This window comes from Protomyctophum bolini (genome assembly GCF_963924005.1).
Source record: "Protomyctophum bolini genome assembly, chromosome: 5".
In the NCBI taxonomy this organism is placed as follows: Eukaryota; Metazoa; Chordata; class Actinopteri; order Myctophiformes; family Myctophidae; genus Protomyctophum; species Protomyctophum bolini.
Window position 1 is genome coordinate 19,550,690 of NC_137866.1, and position 24,308 is coordinate 19,574,997.

The following is a 24,308-nucleotide window of genomic DNA, read 5'->3' on the forward strand; positions in this document are numbered from 1 at the left end:
CGGGGCATAGGTCTCCACCAGGGCAGGTCAGGTTGTGGCCTCCTGGTGGCGCTATAATAGGCCAATGTGAAAATGGTGCCATATTTCTTCTTACGCCTTGGATGGCAATTGGATGATTTGAGGCATTTTGTTCCAAAAATGTGTTTCGCTAAAGTCCACCTGTTGGTGGTGCTATAACAGGCCAATGTGAAAAGGGTGGGATACTGTATATTCCTCAGCCTAGTAGGAAAGTCTGTGAAAGATAAATTGCACACTGCGTTCATGATTTGAGGCTTTTTGACGGGCCAATCCTGCAAACGGACACATGACTATAGAGATAGTGTGTAATAATTTGCGGAATCTTTGGACACAATCTGGAGGAGTAATATAAAAAAAAATGTTTTTCAAAAGTCGGTCTCTTGGTGGCGCTATAATCGTTCTGGAAATTTTAGGGTATAGGTTCATCGTTGGCATCCAGGGAGTGTGTGCAAAATTTGGCATCGACCGGCTTAACGATGCCGGAGATTAGCTGTACACAGACGGACGGACACACACACACACACACACACATGTACACACACACACACACACACACACACACACACTCACAAAAACACACGGACAGAGTGCAAAACATACTTTCTCCCCATGCCTTCAGCCTGGTGGAGACAATTCGGTCCCATATGCAGATGTCATGCACATGACATGCACATTTTGACCAAACACACACACGGTCAAATGTTTTGAGCGGCTAGCACCGCTCAAAAAACATTAAGCTAAGACTAAAAGGCAGTAAGGGAGATTAGATTAGAGTGAGGTGGGGAATGTGAGTCTGAATAGCTGGGTTTTGAACATGGCAAGGTGGGGGGGGGGGCGCCTTTGATGAGCGGTGGGAATGAGTTCCAGAGGGAGGGGGCTGCAACTGAGAAAGCCCTGTCACCCAGGGCTGTCACAATGCTGTTGATGCCAATGAAAGCAATGATGATTTCATTAGATCCCATTGTTAAGTGAGGACAGTTGCATGAACGCGTGTTATTTGTCTGTGATTGCATTCATTGTTGTTTTTTGTGTGCCTGACTGCCTGCACAGTCAAATCCTCAGTGTTGAAATATCCATTTGAAACTCTGACAGTGTGCAAATCTAACTCATTTCATAATCCAGTTTTTGATGATAAGGTGACCACCGAAATGGTGGTTACTATAAAAACAGAGAGATGTTTCGGTGAGCGGTGAGTTGCTTTAACTTGATTACCACCGCGTCATGTTGTCGTTTTCGGTGGTCACCTTATCACCTAAAACTATATGAATGTACTATGAATAGGCCTTTACAGGTCCATTTGGTTACATTTGTATACATCCTCAAGTGAAATTAACAATCAGGATTGTATTGTGTACGTCTCTTACCAGGGTACTGATGTGTTCCTGGGTTTCTGGCCATTTGGTAATGCTCTGTGTAAGGCTGTGGTGTCCATAGACTACTACAACATGTTCACCAGCACCTTCACCCTCACGGTGATGAGCATGGACCGCTATGTGGCCGTCTGTCATCCGGTCAAAGCCCTGGACATGAGGACACCTCATAAAGCCAAGGTGAGGACAATTGAGCTGTACCGGGAGTTCCCAAACCTTGAAGAAACACATTTTTGAAGAAAATATAGCCCCAGAGAAAGTAAAACCCAAGCATCTCATTGAACACCTCCAACATAGAGCCGCCCACCCTAGAGTCGGGTTCTGCCTGACGTTCCTTCCTAAAGGGGAGTTTTTCGTTACCACTGTCGCAATATTGCTTGCTCTGGGTGGATCTTTGTTGGTTGTAAAGTGTCTTGAGACAACTTGAATAAAAATAAAAATAAATTGAATTGAATTGAATTGAACATACTATAATTCAAACTGTAGATGTCCGTGGACTTCTCGGATCCCTGACACAGTATCTATTTATGCCATTATGTGATTATATGCTCACAGTGATGAGCCACTATTCAGCAAATATAGGTCTTTGTGTATTTTACTGAGATATTTTACTTCTTCCTTCTTTTTTAAATAACTGTGTGTGTGTGTGTGTGTGTGTGTGTGTGTGTGTGTGTGTGTGTGTGTGTGTGTGTGTGTGTGTGTGCACATACAGGTAGTGAACATCTGTGTGTGGGTGTTGGCATCGGCCTTCGGGGTGCCAGCCATGGTGTTGGGAGATGTCGAAGTAGAACCAGAGCATAACAGTATGTACACACACACACACACACACACATACACACACACACACACACACACACACACACACACACACACACACACGTGTCAACACACTGTCATGTTCTACTGTCTTTTGCCTCAGACAGTCACACATGAAAGACAGCATGTCTTCTCTGTGTCTCCTGTGCCCTCTGTGTGTGGCTCGGCTCGCAATTCATTTTCAAAGGTCTCACATTGACGAGACAAGCTTGCTCCACAGTCTCGTGAAACCACGTGATTCCCATTGAAAATTAACTGCAAGCCGTGCGACACACAGAGGACACAGGAGACACCGAGGAGACAGGGGGCTCCATTTTCGTCCGATCTTTCTAAATACACTGTTTTGGGATTTAGCAGTGGGGAAGGGGTGTTCCCCCACTGAAGTTGGTATTTTGGTTACCTGTCTAAATCCCTAAAACACCTCCGTTACCCGTTATATTATGCATAGGTGTGGTTTGGGCGTTACAATAATTAAACCAATCACCAGTCCACGTGCCATTGCCGTTAAGAGATCCCATATCCGTTGCCCGTAATGCCCAGTTCTATATTGCTTCATAGCCTTGCGGTCTTATGACCTTACGATGCCTTTCTCTACCGCTCTCTTTCTTTCTCATTATCTCATTATTTTCCCTTCATTAGTCTCTCAACATTTGGTAAATTAATGAAGCTAAGGTTTAGCTTACATCACTCTTGCTCCTCCTCTCTCCATCTCTATCTCAGTATGTTGTTCTCCTCCTAGTCTCTCTCTCTCTCTCTCTCTCAATCTCATTCCTCCACTTTTTCATTTTCGCTTTATCAGATTTGGTCTGTTATCTGTACTTCTCTGTCTGCCTCCCCTCTCTTCACCCCACCCCACCCCACCCCTCCCTTTCTCTCTCCTCTCTCTCTCTCTCTCTCTCTCTCTCTCTCTCTCTCTCTCTCTCTCTCTCTTAGAAATTCTGAATGGTGACATTTGCGCACATGGGTTTTCTAATGCTCATTTGCACTTCACGTCAGCGTCACAGCGAGGGTGACCTTGTTAGAGTTGGGCATTCTGATTATTGTTTGTAAGCTAGACAGGCTGCTGCCTGGGAGGATCTCCTGCTCAGAGAGGAAATAAAACATTGTTTTTTTGTTAATTTTTAGTTATAGAGTGCTACGGCAGTTATAGAGTGTTACCGTGTTACGGCATGTAAGACTTATTTAGCCTGGGTTCCAACCTGATTCGCTGCGTTCCGCGGATCTGAAAATGTCCAGCGTTCCGGCGACCCGCCCCGCGTCCGAAACGGTCGAGAAATTACAGAGTTACTGTATGGGGGAATTAGCAGACACCTCTCTCTCCCCCTCCCCCTCTTCCTCTCTCTCTCTATTTCTCTCTCTCTCTCTGTAATTAGCAGTCAACAGTGCCACACTATCTCTCTCTCTCTGTTTATAGCAAAAGAGCACCACTTTTGCCCCTACTGGTACTCTATCTGTTCCTTGGAGTGGTTGCACCACTCAAAAATGAAAAAATCAATTCAACCAACTCAATTCAACAAACTGATTCCAGTGCAGTACAGTATAAGACTGCAATGTCCGCTAGTTTAACCAACTGATCCCAGTACAGCCTAACATTACTAAACTCCTGGTTAGAACACTCTCTCTGTCTCTCTCATGCACACTCCAACAGTGCAACACTATCTCTCTATCTCTCTGTTTATCTCTGTTTAACACAACAGCACCACTTTTGCCCCTATAAGGTCGCGAATGCAAGTGGCCGAAATGAGTTTTCTTCGACGGGTGGCTGGCATATCCCTTAGAGATAGGGTGAGAAGTTCATTCACACGAGAGAGACTCAGGGGTGTATTTTGCGTGTCTTAAGTACCAGGTCTTATTACCTAACTTGAGTAAACTAAAGACCATTTGGCTATTCTGAGTGGCCAAAGAGCATTGATCACGCCTCCAGGTCTTTAGTTTACTCAAGTTAGGTAATAAGACCTGGTACTTAAGACACGCAAAATACAGCCCTGAGTAGAACCGCTGCTCCTTCGCCTGGAAAGGAGCCAGCTTAGGTGGTCATTCTGGTTAGGATGCCTCTCGGGCATCTCCCTAGGGAGGTCCTCGACACACGTCGAAATTATGGTCCCACTGGGAGGAGACCCCGGGGCAGACCAAGGCACAGTTGGAGGAAACACAACGACTCACTGGCCTTGGAACGTCTCGGAATCCCCCAGGAGGAAGTCACTAATGTTGCTCTGGAGAGGGAAGTCTGGAGCACTCTGGTGGAGCTGTTGCCCCCGCGACCCGACTACGAATAAGCGGTTGAAGATGGATGGATGGATGGTACTCCAAACATAGGGATATAGGGACATAGACATTGGGAACATTGCTGTTCCTTGGAGTGGGTGCACCACTCAAAAATGACGGCTAAGTGAGTTTAGTGAATGTGTTACATTCCCTTTGGTCTAGGGGTTGTTTAAAGGATGCAACAAGGCTGGAAAGGAAAGTGAACTGTAGTTTATTCACCGTATTTCAACAAGGTATTTTCTTTAGAAGAATACAAAATGTAATAAATAATCACATGGAATAAATATATAAATATATCTATATTCTTCTAGACAACCATGACGTACTACTAGTATGATAGTTTAATGGGTTTCCAACCAAATTAACAAACAGCGCTCGAGCCGAAGTTACATTAACTTAAGATAGAAATAGAATTAGATTATACAATAACAAAAAGTGGCTATATGGGGCAACCCAGAGAAACAAACAAAAGTACTTGAACCTGAGCTGAACACCACAAAACCCTCTACCTAAACCTAACAAACAAACTTAAACTTAAGCCTAACCAAAGACTGACGTTTACAAAAAACAAGCTCCCATATGCTATTAAATTATACCTTACCGACTCAATTCATAACGTAAGTGTATAATTCAATGTAACTTCAATGCTGAGACAGAGAAAGAGAAAAAAACCCACTTCGGGTGCTGTTGAGTCCCAGTAGTGTTTATGACTTTAGACTTTAGACAATGATCATTCAACAGCGCCCTGGACAGTGTGTGCACCGTATGACAGACAGAGACACAATGCCAACGAGCACAAGACTTATTAGCCAGGGATCCAGGTATTTACAGTAAAAGCAACACAATTCCAATACACATACTCTACACATACTACGCCTATAGTCAAGCAATGCATGCACACACTACACTATTTAACTGCTAAATAGAGTAGGTAATACATTGCAGCCAGCAGCTGTGTGCTGGTCTAGTGGTTCGGTATTGATCCAGTGCTAGCTTCCAGCTATAGACTAATCCTATCAACACTTTTATCTCTTTCCTCTCCTCTCCTCTCCTCTCCTCTCCTCTCCTCTCCTCTCCTCTCCTCTCCTCTCCTCTCCTCTCCTCTCCTCTCCTCTCCTCTCCTCTCCTCTCCTCTCCTCTCCTCCTCCTTATACAAACAGACAGTGGACAGAGTACTATCATAACCTGACAGCTACGAGACAGCGGCAGCATGACACACTCAGTAATTGGGGTCAAATGTCCCGCCCAAAGGGCATACTGGCCGGAAGGAAAGGTATAATCGGCACCTTGCTGTCCTGTCACTATTGTCACCTTTAGCAAGCTGGTGCGCTTGTGTGCGTGCGCTTGTGTGTGCGTGCGTGCGTGCGTGCCTTCTACAGGCAAATAGTGACTGCAGATTTTGTAACAGTCTTCGGATATAGAAATTATGTGCAACATGCCTCCATCTGGTAGTCTCATCCCTCCATCTGGGTAGTAAGTCATTGAGCTTCTTGACTCAATAAAAGCAATCCCATGCAGCTATAGTAACACATTACATAATGTAACTGCTATGCCCTGAAAATAAAAGATCGGCTTCCCATACTAGTTTTTATTTTTGGTAAAACATAATAATCTTTGTGTCTTGATCTTGTGTTGACCTATTGTGTTTATTGCAAAATAATATAAATGTATTATTTATTTTATGGGAACCCCTTTCGGTGTTTTAAACATTATGTTATAATATAGCTATTGAAAAATAGCAGATCTAGCCACCGAGTTGCGCGCTACGAGCTTGTAGGTCTGCTATTTTTGAATATGAATGAATGTCAGGATTTAGAAGGCATTTGTAGAATCGTCCTCAGGTCTAAATGGGTTAACTATGGCTTATTAGACATTTTTATTTTTGGAAATGAATGCAACAACTGTTGTCTCACACAAGTGCCACCCCGTTATGCTGGGCAGTTCACTTGTGCTTATTTCGTACCTTGCTGCATTGTTTAGTGTTTAGCAGTCTAATCTTCTAATCTAATCTCTAGTCTAGTCTTCTCATATCAATCTGAACTGCGTTGCCCCATAGAGCATAGCAGTGGGCGTGGTTTTCTAAATTTTCCCATAGAGATTTACAAAAATATTTATACAAAATATTTTATGCCTTGAATCAAGCAAATCCAGGATCCTGGTGAGTCATGATGAACATAAAACCCAGAAGCAGCGAGTGCATTCTCCAGCAACAGCAATGAGACGCAACGCTGCCATGAAGGGGGGAGGGCCGGCATCTGCCGGGGGATTATGACACTCGACTGCCGCTCGCTTCCGCGGCAGTGCGTTGGTCCGACATGCATTGCGTCGTGCTTGCAGTTAGGGTTAGGTTTAGAGTTTGGGGAAGACTGTTGGACTTATGCCGCAGAGAAACACTGTCGCCTGCCGCGGGTGTTCTGTGGCTGATGCCATGTGTTGCGTCGTGCTTGCGGTTAGGGTTATAGGTTTAGGGTTTGGGGTAGAGTGTCGGACTGATGCCATGTGTTGCGTCGTGCTTGCGGTTAGGGTTATAGGTTTAGGGTTTGGGGTAGAGTGTCGGACTGATGCCATGTGTTGCGTCGTGCTTGCGGTTAGGGTTATAGGTTTAGGGTTTGGGGTAGAGTGTCGTACTGATGCCATGTGTTGCGTCGTGCTTGCGGTTAGGGTTATAGGTTTAGGGTTTGGGGTAGAGTGTCGGACTGATGCCATGTGTTGCGTCGTGCTTGCGGTTAGGGTTATAGGTTTAGGGTTTGGGGTAGAGTGTCGGACTGATGCCATGTGTTGCGTCGTGCTTGCGGTTAGGGTTATAGGTTTAGGGTTTGGGGTAGAGTGTCGTACTGATGCCGCCGAGAAACACTACCGCCGGGAAAATGCACTCGCTCTCTCTCTCATAAAACATTTGATTCTGTGAAAAAGTTAAATGAGCAATGCTAAACAAATGTTATTAAATGTAGTGTAATCATATAATTAAATATAAAATTATTGTTTTGCACAAAATCAAAGGTTTTATCACCAGGATCCTGGATGTCTTGATTCTAGGCTTAGAATAATTGATATAATATGATATTTTTGTAAATCTCTATGGGAAAAATGTTTCCAGTGGGTCCAGAAAACTAAGCACTCTAAACTAAGCATAACTACAGTGTGTGTCCTAAAATAACCTCTCAGTTTCTGTAGAACATGTTAAAAACGTTTGGCTCTGAGCTGAACAGCCTGCCCAGCTGCATGCATTTTACATTTGATTAGACATCGGAGTGGGAGACAGAGAGATGAGCGGATATATGAAATGTAGATCTGCACTGCAGTGGGTTGTGAAAATAGCTCAGCACATCACTGGAACCAAGGACATTTACACAGAAAGGTGAAACAACTGCCTGCAGCTTCATGAATGATTCAAGAACTGTTGCCTTCTGCAAGAAGAAGGCCAGTGGGGTAATGGAGGGCATGTGCTAAAATGTGGATTTCGATTTTGGTCAGTTTGTCTTCATGACACGACTTTGTACCGCGGCGTGCATCTATAGCGACAATCTCACATTTCAGCTCATGTACGCAGTTTCTGACACATCATTAGAATGATGCCAGCTGTGTTGGAAAGCTTAATGTAGTGGCAAAGGTTTGTATCATATCGTGTCGTTTTGCAATGTGAATAATTGGTATCAAATTGTTTTGCAATGCATATAATCTATTGTATCAAAACTACAATAATTAGCCATTTTAAGAAGAAAAAATAAAAGAGGGGTTTAATTTATTTTCCATTCAATATAAATGGATAAATGTGTTTCCATATTTATACATTTTGCCCTTTAAAAACCTGCACTATCCACATATTTCACACAGATATAGCCCTAGATCTTGCGCCACCCCTTACCCACTTATTTGCCATTTTCTTACTATTTTAAAACATTTTAAAATAGTACAAATAGCTATAGTACTGTTTATTTTCTAAACAGTTACTATATCGATTTTAAATCGTTGAATCGTATCGTATCGCCATTTATGAACCAATCATATCGTCAACCATGTATCGTAAAAGGTATCGTATCGCTGTTAAAATGTATTGGATTCATTACACCCCTATACTGACCCACTGGAAAACCCTGCAACAGAGCAGGAGTGCAGGTGCACGGACACGGACCATGGTGGTCGTGGAGTGGGGAACACTGCTGTACCAGTAGGGGGACACTGCTGTACCAGCAGGGGGACACTGCTGTACCAGCAGGGGGACACTGCTGTACCAGTATAGGGGACACTGCTCTACCAGCAGGGTGACACTGCTGTACCAGTAGGGGGACACTGCTGTACCAGCAGGGGGGACACACTGCTGTACCAGCAGGGGGACACTGCTGTACCAGTATAGGGGACACTGCTGTACCAGTAGGGGGACACTGCTGTACCAGCAGGGGGGACACACTGCTGTACCAGCAGGGGGGGGACACTGCTGTACCAGCAGGGGGACACTGCTGTACCAGTAGGGGGGACACACTGCTGTACCAGCAGGGGGACACTGCTGTACCAGCAGGGGGGACACACTGCTGTACCAGTAGGGGGACACTGCTGTACCAGCAGGGGGGGGGACACTGCTGTACCAGTAGGGGGACACTGCTGTACCAGCAGGGGGACACTGCTGTACCAGCAGGGGGGACACACTGCTGTACCAGCAGGGGGACACTGCTGTACCAGCAGGGGGGGACACACTGCTGTACCAGTAGGGGGACACTGCTGTACCAGCAGGGGGGGGACACTGCTGTACCAGCAGGGGGGACACACTGCTGTACCAGTAGGGGGACACTGCTGTACCAGCAGGGGGGGGACACTGCTGTACCAGCAGGGGGGGGACACTGCTGTACCAGCAGGGGGGGGGACACTGCTGTACCAGCAGGGGGACACTGCTGTACCAGCAGGGGGACACTGCTGTACCAGCAGGGGGGACACACTGCTGTACCAGCAGGGGGACACACTGCTGTACCAGCAGGGGGACACTGCTGTACCAGCAGGGGGACACTGCTGTACCAGCAGGGGGGACACACTGCTGTACCAGCAGGGGGACACTGCTGTACCAGTATAGGGGACACTGCTGTACCAGCAGGGGGACACTGCTGTACCAGCAGGGGGACACTGCAGCAGGGGGACACTGCTGTACCAGCAGGGGGGACACACTGCTGTACCAGCAGGGGGACACACTGCTGTACCAGCAGGGGGGACACACTGCTGTACCAGCAGGGGGACACTGCTGTACCAGCAGGGGGACACTGCTGTACCAGCAGGGGGACACTGCTGTACCAGCAGGGGGACACTGCTGTACCGGCCAGAGGACATTTGTGACATGACCTGCAGGGTTCTGCACAATATTGCACAACTTATGATAAGCACTGCTATTCAAATCTTTACAAAAATGAAACTTTTTAGATAATTGCTGAGTATTAAATAACTTGGGTGTCCCTGTTTCGTTCTCTCTTATATAAATAAACAATCTAAAACATTACAAATAAAATACAATTTCACTCGGGTTGCCAATTTCCATACAATCAGGACTCAGGAGAGGGTTAAGCTGTGTGAGCGTGCGTATGTGTGTGAGAGAAAGAGAGAGACGTCACGTGGAGAGTGTCCAAAGATCCCTCGATAACGGTAAGGAATAAGTGCTGAGAATGTTGGAAGGACTTGTAAATGTCAACAAGCTCAGTGACTTACTACCCAGATGGAGGGATGAGACTACCAGTACAGATGGAGGCATGAGACCGTATCAGAGGAGATGAATAGTGGGTCATTGCACATCATTTTCGGAGTGTTATTTTCACTGAAAGGCAACATAAATATCTTAAAGGGTATATTCTAAAGCCTGGGGAGATGACATCTCATAGTCTGGACTCTGGAGGGACGGTTGCTCTGTGATTTGCTATAGTACATTGTTAGGCCAGTTGGTTAACCAATGGCGTAACTTATTCAGTCACTGTGATTCAGTCAGTCAGAGACATTCATAGGGCTGGCTACAGTGTTGCAGTCCAGCCAAACATCTGTTGTCACTATTAGCCTGTAACTTGGCTCATTTGCAGGTGTGACTCGTGGGCAATCACTGGTTATCACGAGACTCTGTACACTTGAGTGTACAGGGTTTGATGAGGTCAGATCAACATGTCAACAATGTCAGAACAAGTCAGCTCCATGGAGATCTAAGGGTGGCAGCGGGGGCAGTGTCTTGATTGTACAGGGTTTGATCAGGTTCCCAGGTAGTGCCGGGCCTTAATTTTCGGGCCTTTTGAGAACTGTAGTTTTCGCCGGCTGCCAGGCGCGGCGGCTATACTAATTAATAACTTTGGGGCAGGCCCGTCTAGAGTTTGAATGGACAGGTATCAGTCAAAAGGGAGACATCAAAGAGTAGGGACGGGTGGGGAAGGGTCAACATATGGAATGTTAGAACAGGTCAGCTCCATAATGGAGATCTAGAGGTTTGAGGTCAGATGTTGAGTTGCTGGCCGGCTCCATATATGCAGATCTAGGTGATTATCCAGTCCATGTATGGCTATCCAGGATTTGATGAGGTCAGTGTGATGTCACGAGGCGTGACCATATATGGAAGCGTGATGACACGAGGTGTGACCATATATGGTGGCGTGGTGTCACGAGGTGTGACCATATATAGAGGTGTGAGCGACCGACTGACTGACTGACGGGAAATTTTCATAGTAAACTGCGACCTACAGTCGCAATTATGCAGATACCCGTCACTGTCCCACTCTGAGCGAGCAATATTTGCAACAGTGGCAACAAAAGCAAGCAAGCACGCTCTCTCTCTCTCTCTCTCTCTCTCAGTCTCTCTCTCTCTCTCACACACACACACACACACAAACAAAACTCTACAGTGCCGTTCCTGACAGTTTGCAGCCATTTGTTACAGATCTATATAGTCATGTAGAGGGTCTGGTTTGATGGATGGGCACTTATAGCAGACATGTACGCACTCATGCGCCCAGTCATGTATATGTGCACACACACACACACACACACACACACACACACACACACACACACACACACACACACACACACACTGTTAGATGGATGGCCGGTCAATTTGCAGTCCTTGAGGTGGAGATGAGTGGAGACATGTTAGCCTAGCAGGAGAAATAGGTTCCCATGTATCCTGTCATCGCAATCCATTTCATAACCTTGCAATGCATATTAGACTAGTTTAATTTGTTAAACCTGTGCACTTGTTTTTCCAACAATAAAGAGTGGTTGAAAAAAAACAACAACAACCAGGTTGCCACAGGAGGTAACTATAGTAAACAAAAAAAAGAGTATATGGTGACCTCACGGATCAAGCGGGGTCAAGAACAACAGAGGATCCAGGCACTCAGGATTAAAAAAGAGGAATAGCCTTTATTTATTTTAAAGGCAACTGCCAACATGTTTTGACCTTGTCGAAACATATTGGCACAACATAAATTAAGGGTATTCCTCTTTTTAATCCCGGGTGCCCGGATCGTCTGTTGTTTTTGCCAGCGTATGGAGAACCAAAAACATCAGCTTCCCGGTGAAGGTCAGACATTACCAAATCTCCACTCTAAAATGGTTGTGGGAGCTGGACACTCGCTGTGGACACGTACTGTGCATGATACTGTACGTCCTTCAAAAACAAGTGCAACAGAAAGATCATATTATTGGTTTTAGTTGGGGTTTTTTTTTGCATAAATCAGTGCTATTGAGCAGTTTGAGCACCATTTACTTCAGTGTGTTGGTTAAAGAAAATATTGAACCAATGGAAAAGTATTGAAAAGCACTTTCGGACAAAACCTCTTAACTCCATTGGACCCTCAAACCAGAAAAATTTATAATGTGAGATGGAGGATGACTGATTTAAGCAGTCACACCTGAGTCAAACTAGAACTGGACTCAGAGCTGGGTGTGGCTGCGCACCTGTTGTGCATGGACTTGATCAAGGCACAACAGGATAAATCAGTCATCTGCACAAACACTCAGAAGAGAACCTCTGTCCGGACAGTGGAGAACTATCTGCTATTCCTGTGTAAAGTAATATTATTGTGAATTATTCCCTGAACTGAGAGGAATAAACCAGTCTACTTAAGAAAGCTGCCCTGTGCCGTGTCCTTCCTTGCCCTGGGTGGGCATTTTCTGAAAAATAAACGGACAAATGATTACATTAAGAGCTAGTTACCACCCATGCTGCATGAGCCTCTACTCCAGGCATGTCAAACATACGGCCCGAGATGATTTAATCTTCCTGTCAAAAGTTATGAGTTTTTAAAGAAATATAAATAGCTACTATAAATTGTGTGATGTAGTGTACCTATAGCATGCACAACAGCAAGAAAAACAAAGCCAAGTGACAGCTGTGTAGTGTGTACTTAAACATGCGTGAGCATGCTTGCAGTCCGTGACTGCATGGTTGCACTGCTCTGGCCCTCATGAAGTCACATTTCGTCCAATGCAGCCCCCACCCCAAAATGAGTTCAACATCCCTGCTCTACTCTAAACAGTCAACAGCCTGGTATGGTTATTGCGAACGCAATGAGCACTTACTATGAGACCTAGCAGATCATGTCTGTCTGTCTGTCTGTCTGTGTGTCTGTCTGTGTGTCCCACTTTTGTGCCCATATATGGAGCTGAGTGATTTGTTTGTGATTGATGCAACACACTCCATATTTGTATGGAGTATAGCTGCTTTGGGGACTGGTTATGGCTAAGTTAAAAACTTAACTTAAAAATAACTTAACTTAAATATGTACGAGCTGCGTTCGCTTCCCGCGTTTGCGCGTCTTACTGGTATATATACTACAGTATGTTCCTGTCAAAGACTGTCCTACACGGGGGACAGTAGAGGGAAAGCGAAAAAGAGGTCACGGTGACCTCTTCTTCGCTTTCCCTCTACTGTCACCCTGTCACCCTGGATGGACAACATCAAGGAATGGACTGCAGGCTGCAGCTTCCAAACCCTGCTAGGCAGAAGATCGAGAGCATTGGAGATCCCTACGCTGCGTCCCCCCTAGCCATGGGATGAACCATATGGGGGTTCACTTGTCTTTGTATGCCGTCTGGATCTGGAGTTGTGAAAATCTAAATGTTCATAGTCATCAATTCAAACGTAACCCCATGGCTCACCTTGGCAACATGACAAATTCAGAAGGTCACACTGTGTAAAATCAATTTTATTTTGGATTTTTGGCAGCACATCTGATACTAGCTCAGTATATAGAACTGTTATGCTGCAGGGATTTTTGTAAAGAAGCTATAACGTATTCAGAAATGGTGTGTGTTGCACTCGGGTGGCGCAGTGGTAAAGTGCCTGCCCACCACAGAGGTTGTCGGTTCGGTTCTGGCTTTGTCGAGCGCAGCATGCGAACAGAATTGGCCTGTATTCGGGGAGAGGGAAGGGGCCGCATGGGGCGGCACCTGTCAGGAGGAGGACAAAGGAGGACAAAGGCTTTATGTCCTCGCAGTGGGGGCTCCTCACTGACAGGTGAGTCAGTGGGATAAGATGAGAACACACAGAATTTGTGTGGGGAATGATATACAGTAATTGGCAGGCCTGACCTCGAAATTAAAAAAAAAATCTTCTAAATCCTCCAGTTTTCTGAAATAAATATTTTCAGGATTTTTCAAAAATAGCAGACCAACAAGCTCGTAGCGCGCCACTCGGTGGTGCGCTATGATCTTGTAGATCTGCTATTTTTCAATAGCTAAATTATAACATAATGTTTAAAACACCAAAAGGGGTTACCGCCCAAAATGGGTTAAAAGTGAGTATAGAAAATGTAAGTATGTAAAATAAAAACAATTCCGGGACATTTCCAGTGCCTGCGTCAGTGTCAGGCGGCAGACTCTTGGACAAAAACATTATGTTTTGTGAAGAAAAAAATACATTCGTGTGGAACGGTTTGAAACGTTATAAGTGAAAGATTACATCAATAACTTTAGTGTTGATGTAGAAGCAGTGTGCTACGGCTGCTGCTCTGGCCTGCCAGGATGTTGTGAAGCCAGGGCATGACTAACGTCGTCCATTATGGCCATGCGCCTTCCATGTACACCTCTCCACAGCAGTCCCCAGTGTGTCCAGCCTCCTGCCAAGCACTGAGCCAAGCCCTCTTCACCAGCTTAGCGAACCGCTTAGCATGCTTGTCAGTCTCGCTGCCTGCCTAGCAGACCGCAGCATGAATGCGGACACTTGGTGAAACATATGCTGCATTTTATTGCACACAAGGACCCAAGCCTCCTCAGCAGGCATCTGTGTTCAGGGACCAGTCCAGCTAAGAGAGAGAGAGAAGGGGGGGGGGGGGTAGTGGCAATCACCATGGGGAAAGAAAAGACGGCGGAAATTAGAAATTGAACAAGATTTCAATCTTATTGACAGATTTTCCTCCATGTGGGAAAGATGACATGTACAAGAAAAGGAAGTGATGAAAGAGGTCAGAGATATGGAGGGAAGGGGAAATGGTGGCAAGAGAAAAGAAGAGAGAGAGCTAAGATACAAGAAAGACATAAAAGACAGGTAGAGAGAACTCCCTGCAGCTGAAGCTGATATTCACCGTTCAACACACTTACAGTAATATGCTGTGTGTGTGTGTGTGTGTGTGTGTGTGTGTGTGTGTGTGTGTGTGTGTGTGTGTGTGTGTGTGTGTGTGTGTGTGTGTGTGTGTGTGTGTGTGTGTGTGTGTGTGTGTGTGTGTGTGTGTGTGTGTGTGTGTGTGTGTGTGTGTGCGGATTTTACTTTATTTCTATGTATATGTCCTTTACTGTTTTTGCTACGCTGTGGCATTTTCCTTTACATCTCTAATAATACAAATGCCAGGGGCGGAGTTTGGTATTATCGTTTTGGTCTTCATCTTTTTGTTATTCTGTCTCTGCTATGTTGCAGTACCACCCACTCTGGTGGTACCACTGGTACAAGGAACCAGTGGTACCACCCCCCATGTTGCAGTACCCCCCCCCCCCCCTGGTGGTACACAGAGGAGTCGCCCAAAAAAGGAGAAAAAAGCCAAAAGTGGAATTAAATATTTATTATTTATATCACTCCAGGTAGTTATTCTGACCAAGCAATTGGTTGAAATAGGCTATCCAGCTGTGCTGAAATGAGCATGACAGCACACCTAGCCGTTAATAGAAGATTTGAGAACGGATTAATCACATTAGAAATATATATTTCTATATATATATATATTGTGCTGATTAGTGATTAGACAGACAGTGATTAGTCAGAGCAGCAGCATTATTGGCATTATTGGCATTATCAGTTATTACATTTCCAATTCCTTACCAATGTAGCCGAAGAATCGATCATGTCTGTCTAAATCTCAATGTAGTGGAGTACATTTAAGATACATTTCTTATTAATGTCCTAGTATGAAAACTAACACAGTATTTGTACTGTACTCCACTGGCGCTTACTGTATCTCAGGCATGTTGTGTGTTCTCTCTTGGGAGGTTGGACCAGGCACTTGCCTGACAGGGTAATGGGTAGTTCCCACTGGGAGCAAAGGCTCTAAACAAGATGTGGTGTTACAGGAATCATGTGCTCTGAGGAACACTTTATCTAGTTAATTCTTTATTTATTTATTTTTTAGATTCGACAGTAAAGACTAAAGAGAGACGGGAATAAGGCACCTAGAAGGGAGACATGGACGCATGACCAGAATTCAAACTCGGGTCCTAGTGACGTGCTTGTACATGCCTGTCCTATACTCTGTCATACTGTCCTATATACTCTGTCACATTACATGACCTATAGACAATTCATTCATGCTAGCATGTGTACATTTTGTAGCGTGCGGTCACACTTTGTGTTCATTTAATATGCTCTATAATACTCTCAGAGATAAACTAACACTTGTATGTGTCTCTGTATGGCCATCTCCTCTCCTGCACACAAAGACTGGACAGTGTCACACTGTGAGATTCCTCTCTTATCTAGGCATGAAATCACCATGTTTGGACCAGATTATAAACTATTGTGGAGAACTGCCCTTTTCTGTCCTCCATTCTCTCTCTTTTCTCTTCTATTATTGGTTTATTTAAAGAGGTGTATCACACGCACGCACGTACACACACACACACACACACACACACACACACACACACACACACACACACACACACACAGTCGCACGCACACACACACACACACACACACACACGGTTGTAAATCTGCATGGGTTAGATTACACGTAATGTCTTAAGCTTATGCACAGAACTCCACTCCATTAACTTGTCCTCTCCTACCTCCAGACCTTGAGACACTACCAGACATATTAGTTAAAGTAAAGGGCTGCCATAGCTCCACTTATAGTTTCCCTTCATACTATCTATTCTATACATCAACGTCTTTCTCCATATATACTTACAGTACACATACAGTACATACCTAGTGATGCTTAACACTTGTAAACTTGCTCATTGTATCTCACCATGTCTTCCTGTGTAGGTGTGCCCGAGTGCATCGTGGCCCTGCCGCACCCCCGCAGCTACTGGGACGCCGTGTTTGGCACGTGCGTGTTCATGTTCTCCTTCCTCATCCCCGTCGCCATCATCAGCATCTGCTACAGCCTGATGGTGAAGCGCCTCCGCAACGTGCGCATCCTCTCCGGCTCCAAGGAGAAGGACCGCAACCTCCGCCGCATCACGCGCATGGTGCTGGTGGTGGTGGCGGCCTTCGTGGTGTGCTGGACACCCGTGCAGATCATGGCGCTGGCCCAGGCGCTGGGCTTCAACCTGGGCAGCCTGTTCACCGTGGTGCTCATGCACTTCTGCATCGCCCTGGGCTACGTCAACAGCAGCCTCAACCCGGTCCTCTACGCCTTCCTGGACGAGAACTTCAAGCGCTGCTTCCGGGAGTTCTGCCACCCGATGCCGCCGTTCCGTCCGGACGGCGGGAAGCAGTCCGGCCGCATGCGGAGCATCGCCCGCGAGGTGGCGGCCGCCTACGGCTGCAAGGCCGTCATGGGCGGCGGCGGGGCGGACGGGGCCAGCGACTACGGGGGGAGCCGCGGGGACAGGAGCGGAGGAGGGGGTGGAGGGGGCGGCGGAGGAGGAGGGACGCCCAACCCCGCATGACTAGGCGTGGAGCTGCCCCTGGTAGGCGGACTGTCGGGGGCGGACGACGACGAGTATGACCGCTGCCGGGCGAGAAGAGGGGACAGCCTGGGGGGCGGCGTCGGCACGGGGAACTCCAACACGGAGCTCACACAGATCACCTCGCTCTAGCACCGCGAACCCCTCCGCCCGCCGGGCAGGACCCCGCGGCTGGCCTGGGGCGGGGGGGACGACGATGAGGGGACGGGAGAGAAGGAGAAGGCCGGGAGGAGGACCCAGGAAGAGGGGAAAAGGATCTAGTAAAACAAGGGGACTTTGGGGCTGTGGGAAAGGAAGGGCGTTGAAGCTTATACACAGACTCTGTGATAAACTGAATACAGTTGAACATGCCCTCACAACTCCGACGTAGACCCTTGAAGAGAATGGAGAGGTGGATGTCTCTAGTATGCGGATGTGGTTTGAGGGGTATATTTCCATGGGTTGAAAAGGAAACAATATCCTACAGGACTGATGAGTGATGGGAATGGCACAGGCTCCTCCTCAAAGGCTCACAAATGGAGGGGGACATGCCCGGGTTCCATCTTAGGCATATGAATGACACTCCTATCATAAAACGCCTAACAGCGAGAGAGAGAGAGAGAGAGAGAGAGAGAGAGAGAGCTGCAGGGTTGACATTTTAATGCTTCTGAATGGACCCATTGGGTGTTGTGGGGACTGATCCCATTACTTCCAGCTACAAACTCTCGAGGCACTATATCTCAGTCCTGAGGGCTCGGGCGCTTGTGTGATGAACCAAACGTTGTGATTCAAGGATCTTGACAGACAAACAGTTTAAGGAGTAAAGTACACATACACCCACAAGCATTATTTTGTCCTTGCTGGTGGGGGACACTGGCAATATCAACAGTATTGGAATTATACAATGTGGAGAGAGTGGCAAAGATAAGAACCTGGACTTAAGCAGCATGGATCCCACACCTCTCAAAACTTTTTTGTTTTGTTTTATTTGTTTTTTGGGGGGGGTGGTCTAAGGAGGAAGAATCTTGACCCTCCATCTACATGGACAGCCTTCAACCCAATCAACCACAACATCCGTGACCATTTCCCTTAGCTATATTATGTATCCGGTTGAGCTTTATCATTTCCCACCCACGATGGAAGTGTATACACTCATTGGTAGGGTATACTATGTCACCTCCCAAATCCAAACAGTGAGGGCTCGCAGCCAGCCCCTCACTCCGTAGACCTCCTCTGACAGCTGGGGCTGTACTAAAACACCTTAAATAGCCATGGTTCCCCCAGAGTCCTTGGGTTGTTTGGATTCAGGAGTCAGAATCGAGCCCACCTGGAACTGGATTGTTTAAATAATGGTAGCCTACTGCTAAGTATGCAGACAACATGCAGTAGACCACGAACAAGATATGTTTAATGTGTAACGCCCAATATTGCATAATGGTGTCGCTCTATGAAAATATAAGATTTCCAATCTAACGTTTGACGCATTTACATGAACAACGCATTGTTTCATTCATGTAAATCTGTTGTTTTGATGAGCAACACCATTATGTGGGCGGTGTATAAATCAGGCTCAAGGTGCGCAGAACGCGAGACAGAGCGGATACGTCCCATTGTTTGGGATGAAAAGGGGTTTTGGAGGACACGTCCCATTGTTTGGGATGAAAAGGGGTTTTGTCTGTTTGTCATATCATGACAAACACTCGCCAGGAGAGGGCAGGGTGTCAGATCTAGTGAGACTATAGGATCACAGAAGCAAACAGTAGCTTAATGGCAACTACCTCGTACAATTATAGTGTTTCTTGAACTATGGCTTGGGGACCAGCATTGGTCACTATATCCTTTTGTTTCTGTCTGGACCCTGGCTCCACAAATGAGAAGAGTTGTAGCGGTAATATGTTTTCATGACAAGATGCTGAGATCTCTCATTAATTGTAAACTTGCGAAAGTAAGAACCCCTTTCCCCAGGGGAGAGGTCAAGAGAAATAGGTTTGCTTAATCTCTAATCTAATTGAAACATTTATTGTGAGGGTGGAGGCAAGAGAATGATTATAGTAGCACTGTTCAAGGATGGGGCAGGAGATTCTGGTTAACCCATTTTGGTGTTTTAAACATTATGTTATAATTTAGCGCACTACGAGCTTGTAGGTCTGCTATTTTTGAAAAATCGTGAAAATATTTATTTCAGAAAACTGGAGGATTTAGAAGATTTTTTTTTTAATTTCGAGGTCAGGCTAAATGGGTTAAGAAGAAAACCTCAGTGAGAAGAAGGATGTTTGTTCAGAAAACCTGTAAGCCAATGCTTCTCAAACTATAGTTTAATTTCACCTGTTGGTACAGCAGTAACACCTGTACAGTATTGCTTAGTTTATACTTGTCTCTACTAGGTCTTGTGTGCCAAAAAACAGCAGATCTGTTATATTCGGACCATGACACCAACGCGCAACTAGAACAGTAATTCATGCTGTGTTTATCAAAGATGCGAAGGGTAGGTTTTTGGTATGTATTTCTTTACCTGCTTTTTTGCTTCTTATTCTTTTTTCGTTTTGTTTCAATTACCTGCCCTGCTGTATATTAAAAACTGTGAAGAATGTTTAACAGTGAGGCGGATGACTCTGGAGGTTATAGTTGTTTGCACTGGGTTAGAGAAAAACACACGCACGCACCAACACACGCACACACACACACACACACAAACACGCACGCACGCATGCACCCACGCATACACATGCACATGTGCACACACACACACACACACACACACACACACACACACACTTTCAAAGATTAAAAAATATGATATAGTGAATTTTAAAAAGATTCAAGTCAGTGTAATTGACGCAGTAGACAGGGTTTACATGCAAGAGTTAATTTAAACAAATTAATTAAACAACGGTTATAAAAAGAGGTCTTCAACAGTTTATTTCAAATATTTGAAACATGGATTATGTCATTTTCATCATGTGTAGTCAATATAAGTTTAATTATATGATATGGGACAATATGTATAGCCTACCTAACAAATATTTGTGACTTGATAACTCAAGGAACTACTAGCTTTAAGGGTTCGATTCCCTGTGTGACGCAAGGAATAGTGCATGCATGGAATTTAACATGCCAGAAGTAAGGTTTTGATTCCCACTATGACCACCCATATAAAAAGTCTACGATGCCTGGTATACCTGCACTCAGCAAAGGGCATATATGAAAATGACAATCTAGTTGTAGTTACAGTATGTCATAATTTTATCCACATTTGGGTTTGGATAAGGGACATTCTACAGTTGATTGGGACTTGATTGGGTTTCTGGTGGGGGGGTTTGGGGGTACTAGTTTAAAACAAGTGGGTTGCGCACATCCAGTCCCTCGCTGGTGCTGGACAATAGGTTGATACAGTGTCAAAGACAAAGAAGTACGCACACAGCTCAGCTCCACAGTGTTTTATTTATTTAGTGGCGAATTATAGGAGAAAGGGGTCACAAATTTCACAATGATTTGACCCCACTCCTAGGGACAAAGGGGCTCTCTTTATCTCTCTTGTCTGTGTCTGAAAGGGGAAATCCACCCTTAAACAGAGGTCACGTACTGTAGGTAACTGCTATGGTGTCACCATGACAGTGACAGTTGTTTGAAAAAGAAAACAATTGAAGCTTCTTGGGCTAATTGGCAAATTTGTAGTGCATAATATAATGGAATATGCATACTACTTTTCATACCAATTGCATTTAAGGTATAGGAGATATGGCCTTTCAAATATAGTGCCACCATCTGGAGTTGGAAACTGTTTGCCCAAACAATTCCTCAAAGTGCCTTGTCTTGGGCATTTACCATCTCATAGAACATGAAACATCGAATGAATCATAAGACAAACATTAAGGTTTCAGCCCTTTGAGGTCAGGGATTTATGTAAATTCCTCAGACTGTTAAACATCACAGGAGTAACACAAATTCTGTTTCAGGGTGGGTTTCCCTTTAACTATGTAATATATACTTTAGTGGTTTGTAATGATTGATAGTGTCCTTAATTTTTCCATCCATCCATCTTCAACGGCTTATCCAGAGTCTGCTTTTCTTTTTTCTCGCCGTTCTTCTTTGTCGTTCATCAACAGTACTATTGACACTATATGTGCTGTAAAATGTATGGAATTATATTGTGTTCATTTCAGTTGTTATATCATTGTATAGTATGCTATACCAACTGATTTGATTCATATGCTGTTGACTGTATAGTATACATATATATTTATATAATTTTGTACTTGTTAAATTGCCTTAAATAACCTCACAGCAAAGTATTGTGTTAAATTTGCCTGTGAGAGTGTAAGAATCCTTTTAAACTATTACAGGAGTTTGCTGTTAGTTGCTGTTATTGACGCTAGCTATCCAGCAGGATCACCCCTGTTGAAGTTGTATCTTCGCTGTTCGTTTTATACTCGTCTAAATAGTTCTCATAAATCCTCTGAGAACAGGAGCAGTCACACCAAGCCTGACAGCCAAAGGTCAGAAGGCTGAAGGACAGATTGTTTTCGCCCGTGTCCATTTCTTAGTTTGTTTGTTTGCTTGTTTGCTTGACTGTGAGCAGATACTCTTCAGCATCACTGGAGTTATTGATGTGACAGTGTACGCATGGCATGACTCCCCATAGGCCCCACCCATTTTTGCCATTCGATTTTTCTCTTCAAAACAAACCTTTTATCCACCATTACACATTTTGTCCAAAGCTAACACACCAGTACAGATTATCTCTGGAGTCATATTCCGTTCCAATTGGCTATGACAAATTTGCTGGCCCAGGGTAGGCAACCTGGCCTGGCGGCTGCACTCTGAGGAGCACACCTGTCTTGTAGATCTGAGCTTGTAGGTTGATATGTCATGTTTATTCGAATATTCTTTATCTCTTGTAGGTTAATATGTCATTTGGATGAACCTAAAGATCATAAAAAAACCTTGAACGATTACTTTTGCAATTTATTTTGGCCTATAGTTGCATATTGTTGCTAGTGTTGCAGGTGGTAACAGCAGCACATAATGGCATAATAAAGAATGGTCAGTCAAACTGTGTAGAAAGATGGCAGTTAAATTTAATATAAAAGTACAGATCTCACTGGCACTATCCATTTCAGTATTCAGGTCCATATGGTGAATGTGGTCCAACGTGTGTGGATCCCTCATGCATGTTCACAGCATAAGGGAATGAAAGAAAACATTGAAACTTTGATTGTTTGCTCCTGTTATTGTGAGGCCCTGTATGAACAATGGTTCTATTTTGTATGACCTGGCAGACTTTGTGTTGAAAATACTTGGAGCATCGAGGATGCTGGTCATGTTTAGGGCTACAACGATCAATTATTTTCCCATAGCAATTATTCTGTCAATTCTTTTTAGGATAAGCTAATCGAATAGTAATGAAGCAGGTTTTTCAACGAATTGACATGAACAAAGTAATTCATTTTTCAAGATCGACTAAATCAATTAGTCTGATTAACCACTTGAGCCCTATTTTATACTTTATGGTGTTGGTCTACAAGCTCACAATGCGCCACAGCTTGTAAATATGCTTTTCTTTTTTCTTGTTTTTACATTTAAGAAGTCAATCAGTCAATTCATTACATTAATTGTTGTAGCCCTAGTTAGGCCTCTCCTCTTACACCAGGACAGGTGTGAGGATATTTATGTATATGCTTGTCCAAAAAAGGTGATATTTTGTAATACGGTTTTGTGTTTTTGTAGCACAATTTACATAGAGTATAATGACTTGATGAAGAGGAAACCTACTGTACACAACACAATTACTTCTGAACTTAAGTTAACTCTATAGATGTTCTATTTGAGTATTACATTCATGTAAAGATATAAAAACTAGTTCACCTCTTTCTCTCTCTTCGAAAAGTCATTGTTCTTGGTGTTGCTATGGACGTTTTATCACACCACGGTGATGACATTGTTATTGTTGTTATTTCTCTGCACTCAACTCTGTGGAATTTCCCTTCATCCGTTTACATGTTTACAGACCACATGAATGTCAAAGTAAAACATGTCAAAAAGCCAAATCTAGAAAATGGAAGGAAAAAAAAAAGTGTTGTTGTATTACCATTATTATTACTATTCTCATTATTATTACTATCAAAAATGCTAAACAGTGTCACATTAGTGGTCTTTGCTTTGCCGTGCGGGAGCCTTTCTGGTTAATATGTACCTGCAGTGTATTACTCATGGATTGCATTCTGCTGCTGTCCAACTTCATGGAGTGAAACAGTTCTAGCATTTTATTAGGGATTTATAGTAATCAGTAGTTTTATTTCTTTGATAGTTGACAATAGGTAGACAGGAAAGGGGAGAGAGATTGGGGGGAGGCCACACAGCAAAGGTCGTCGGGATCGGGACTCGAGCCCGCGACACGCTGTAAAGGCTGGCTTACCAGCCAAGGTGCCTGGACCGCTGAGCCACGGCCCAGGCCAGTAGTTTTCTTTTTTTAAGAATATACGGTACAAGAATTCAGATTTCAATTTGAGAACCAGATCTCAAAGCCCCGTTATACGTATGTAGTCGTGCGCCATAAAGAAAATAGCCGATCTGCGACGAGTTGTGAGTTTGCAGATCTGCTATTTTAGGTGAAACCTAGTGTATGCCAGGCATTATTATATTTGGAGACAGGCAACACTCAACTGTAATATCTGTATTTGGCCAGTGAATTCTATTTACACTTTATAAATCCCAGACACGTCGACATCTGAGGCCTCATCTGTGTCGGTTCCAGGATAGATAAAAAGCCATGTTTAAACATCC

General features: G+C 44.6%; 1 protein-coding gene across 1 annotated transcript in view; it reads left to right on the top strand.

The window, feature by feature from the left end:
• The window catches only part of oprl1 (opiate receptor-like 1), a gene marked incomplete at its 3' end in the record, with an annotated part of 49,585 nt that extends 32,057 nt beyond the window's left edge, over positions 1-17,528 (top strand). The window contains exons 3-5 of the mRNA XM_080762813.1: positions 1,386-1,568; positions 2,101-2,191; positions 16,900-17,528. Of these exons, the coding sequence (XP_080618939.1) occupies positions 1,386-1,568; positions 2,101-2,191; positions 16,900-17,528 (903 nt within the window). The remainder of the gene's footprint in view (positions 1-1,385; positions 1,569-2,100; positions 2,192-16,899) is intronic.
• Between the last annotated feature and the right edge of the window lie 6,780 nt (positions 17,529-24,308).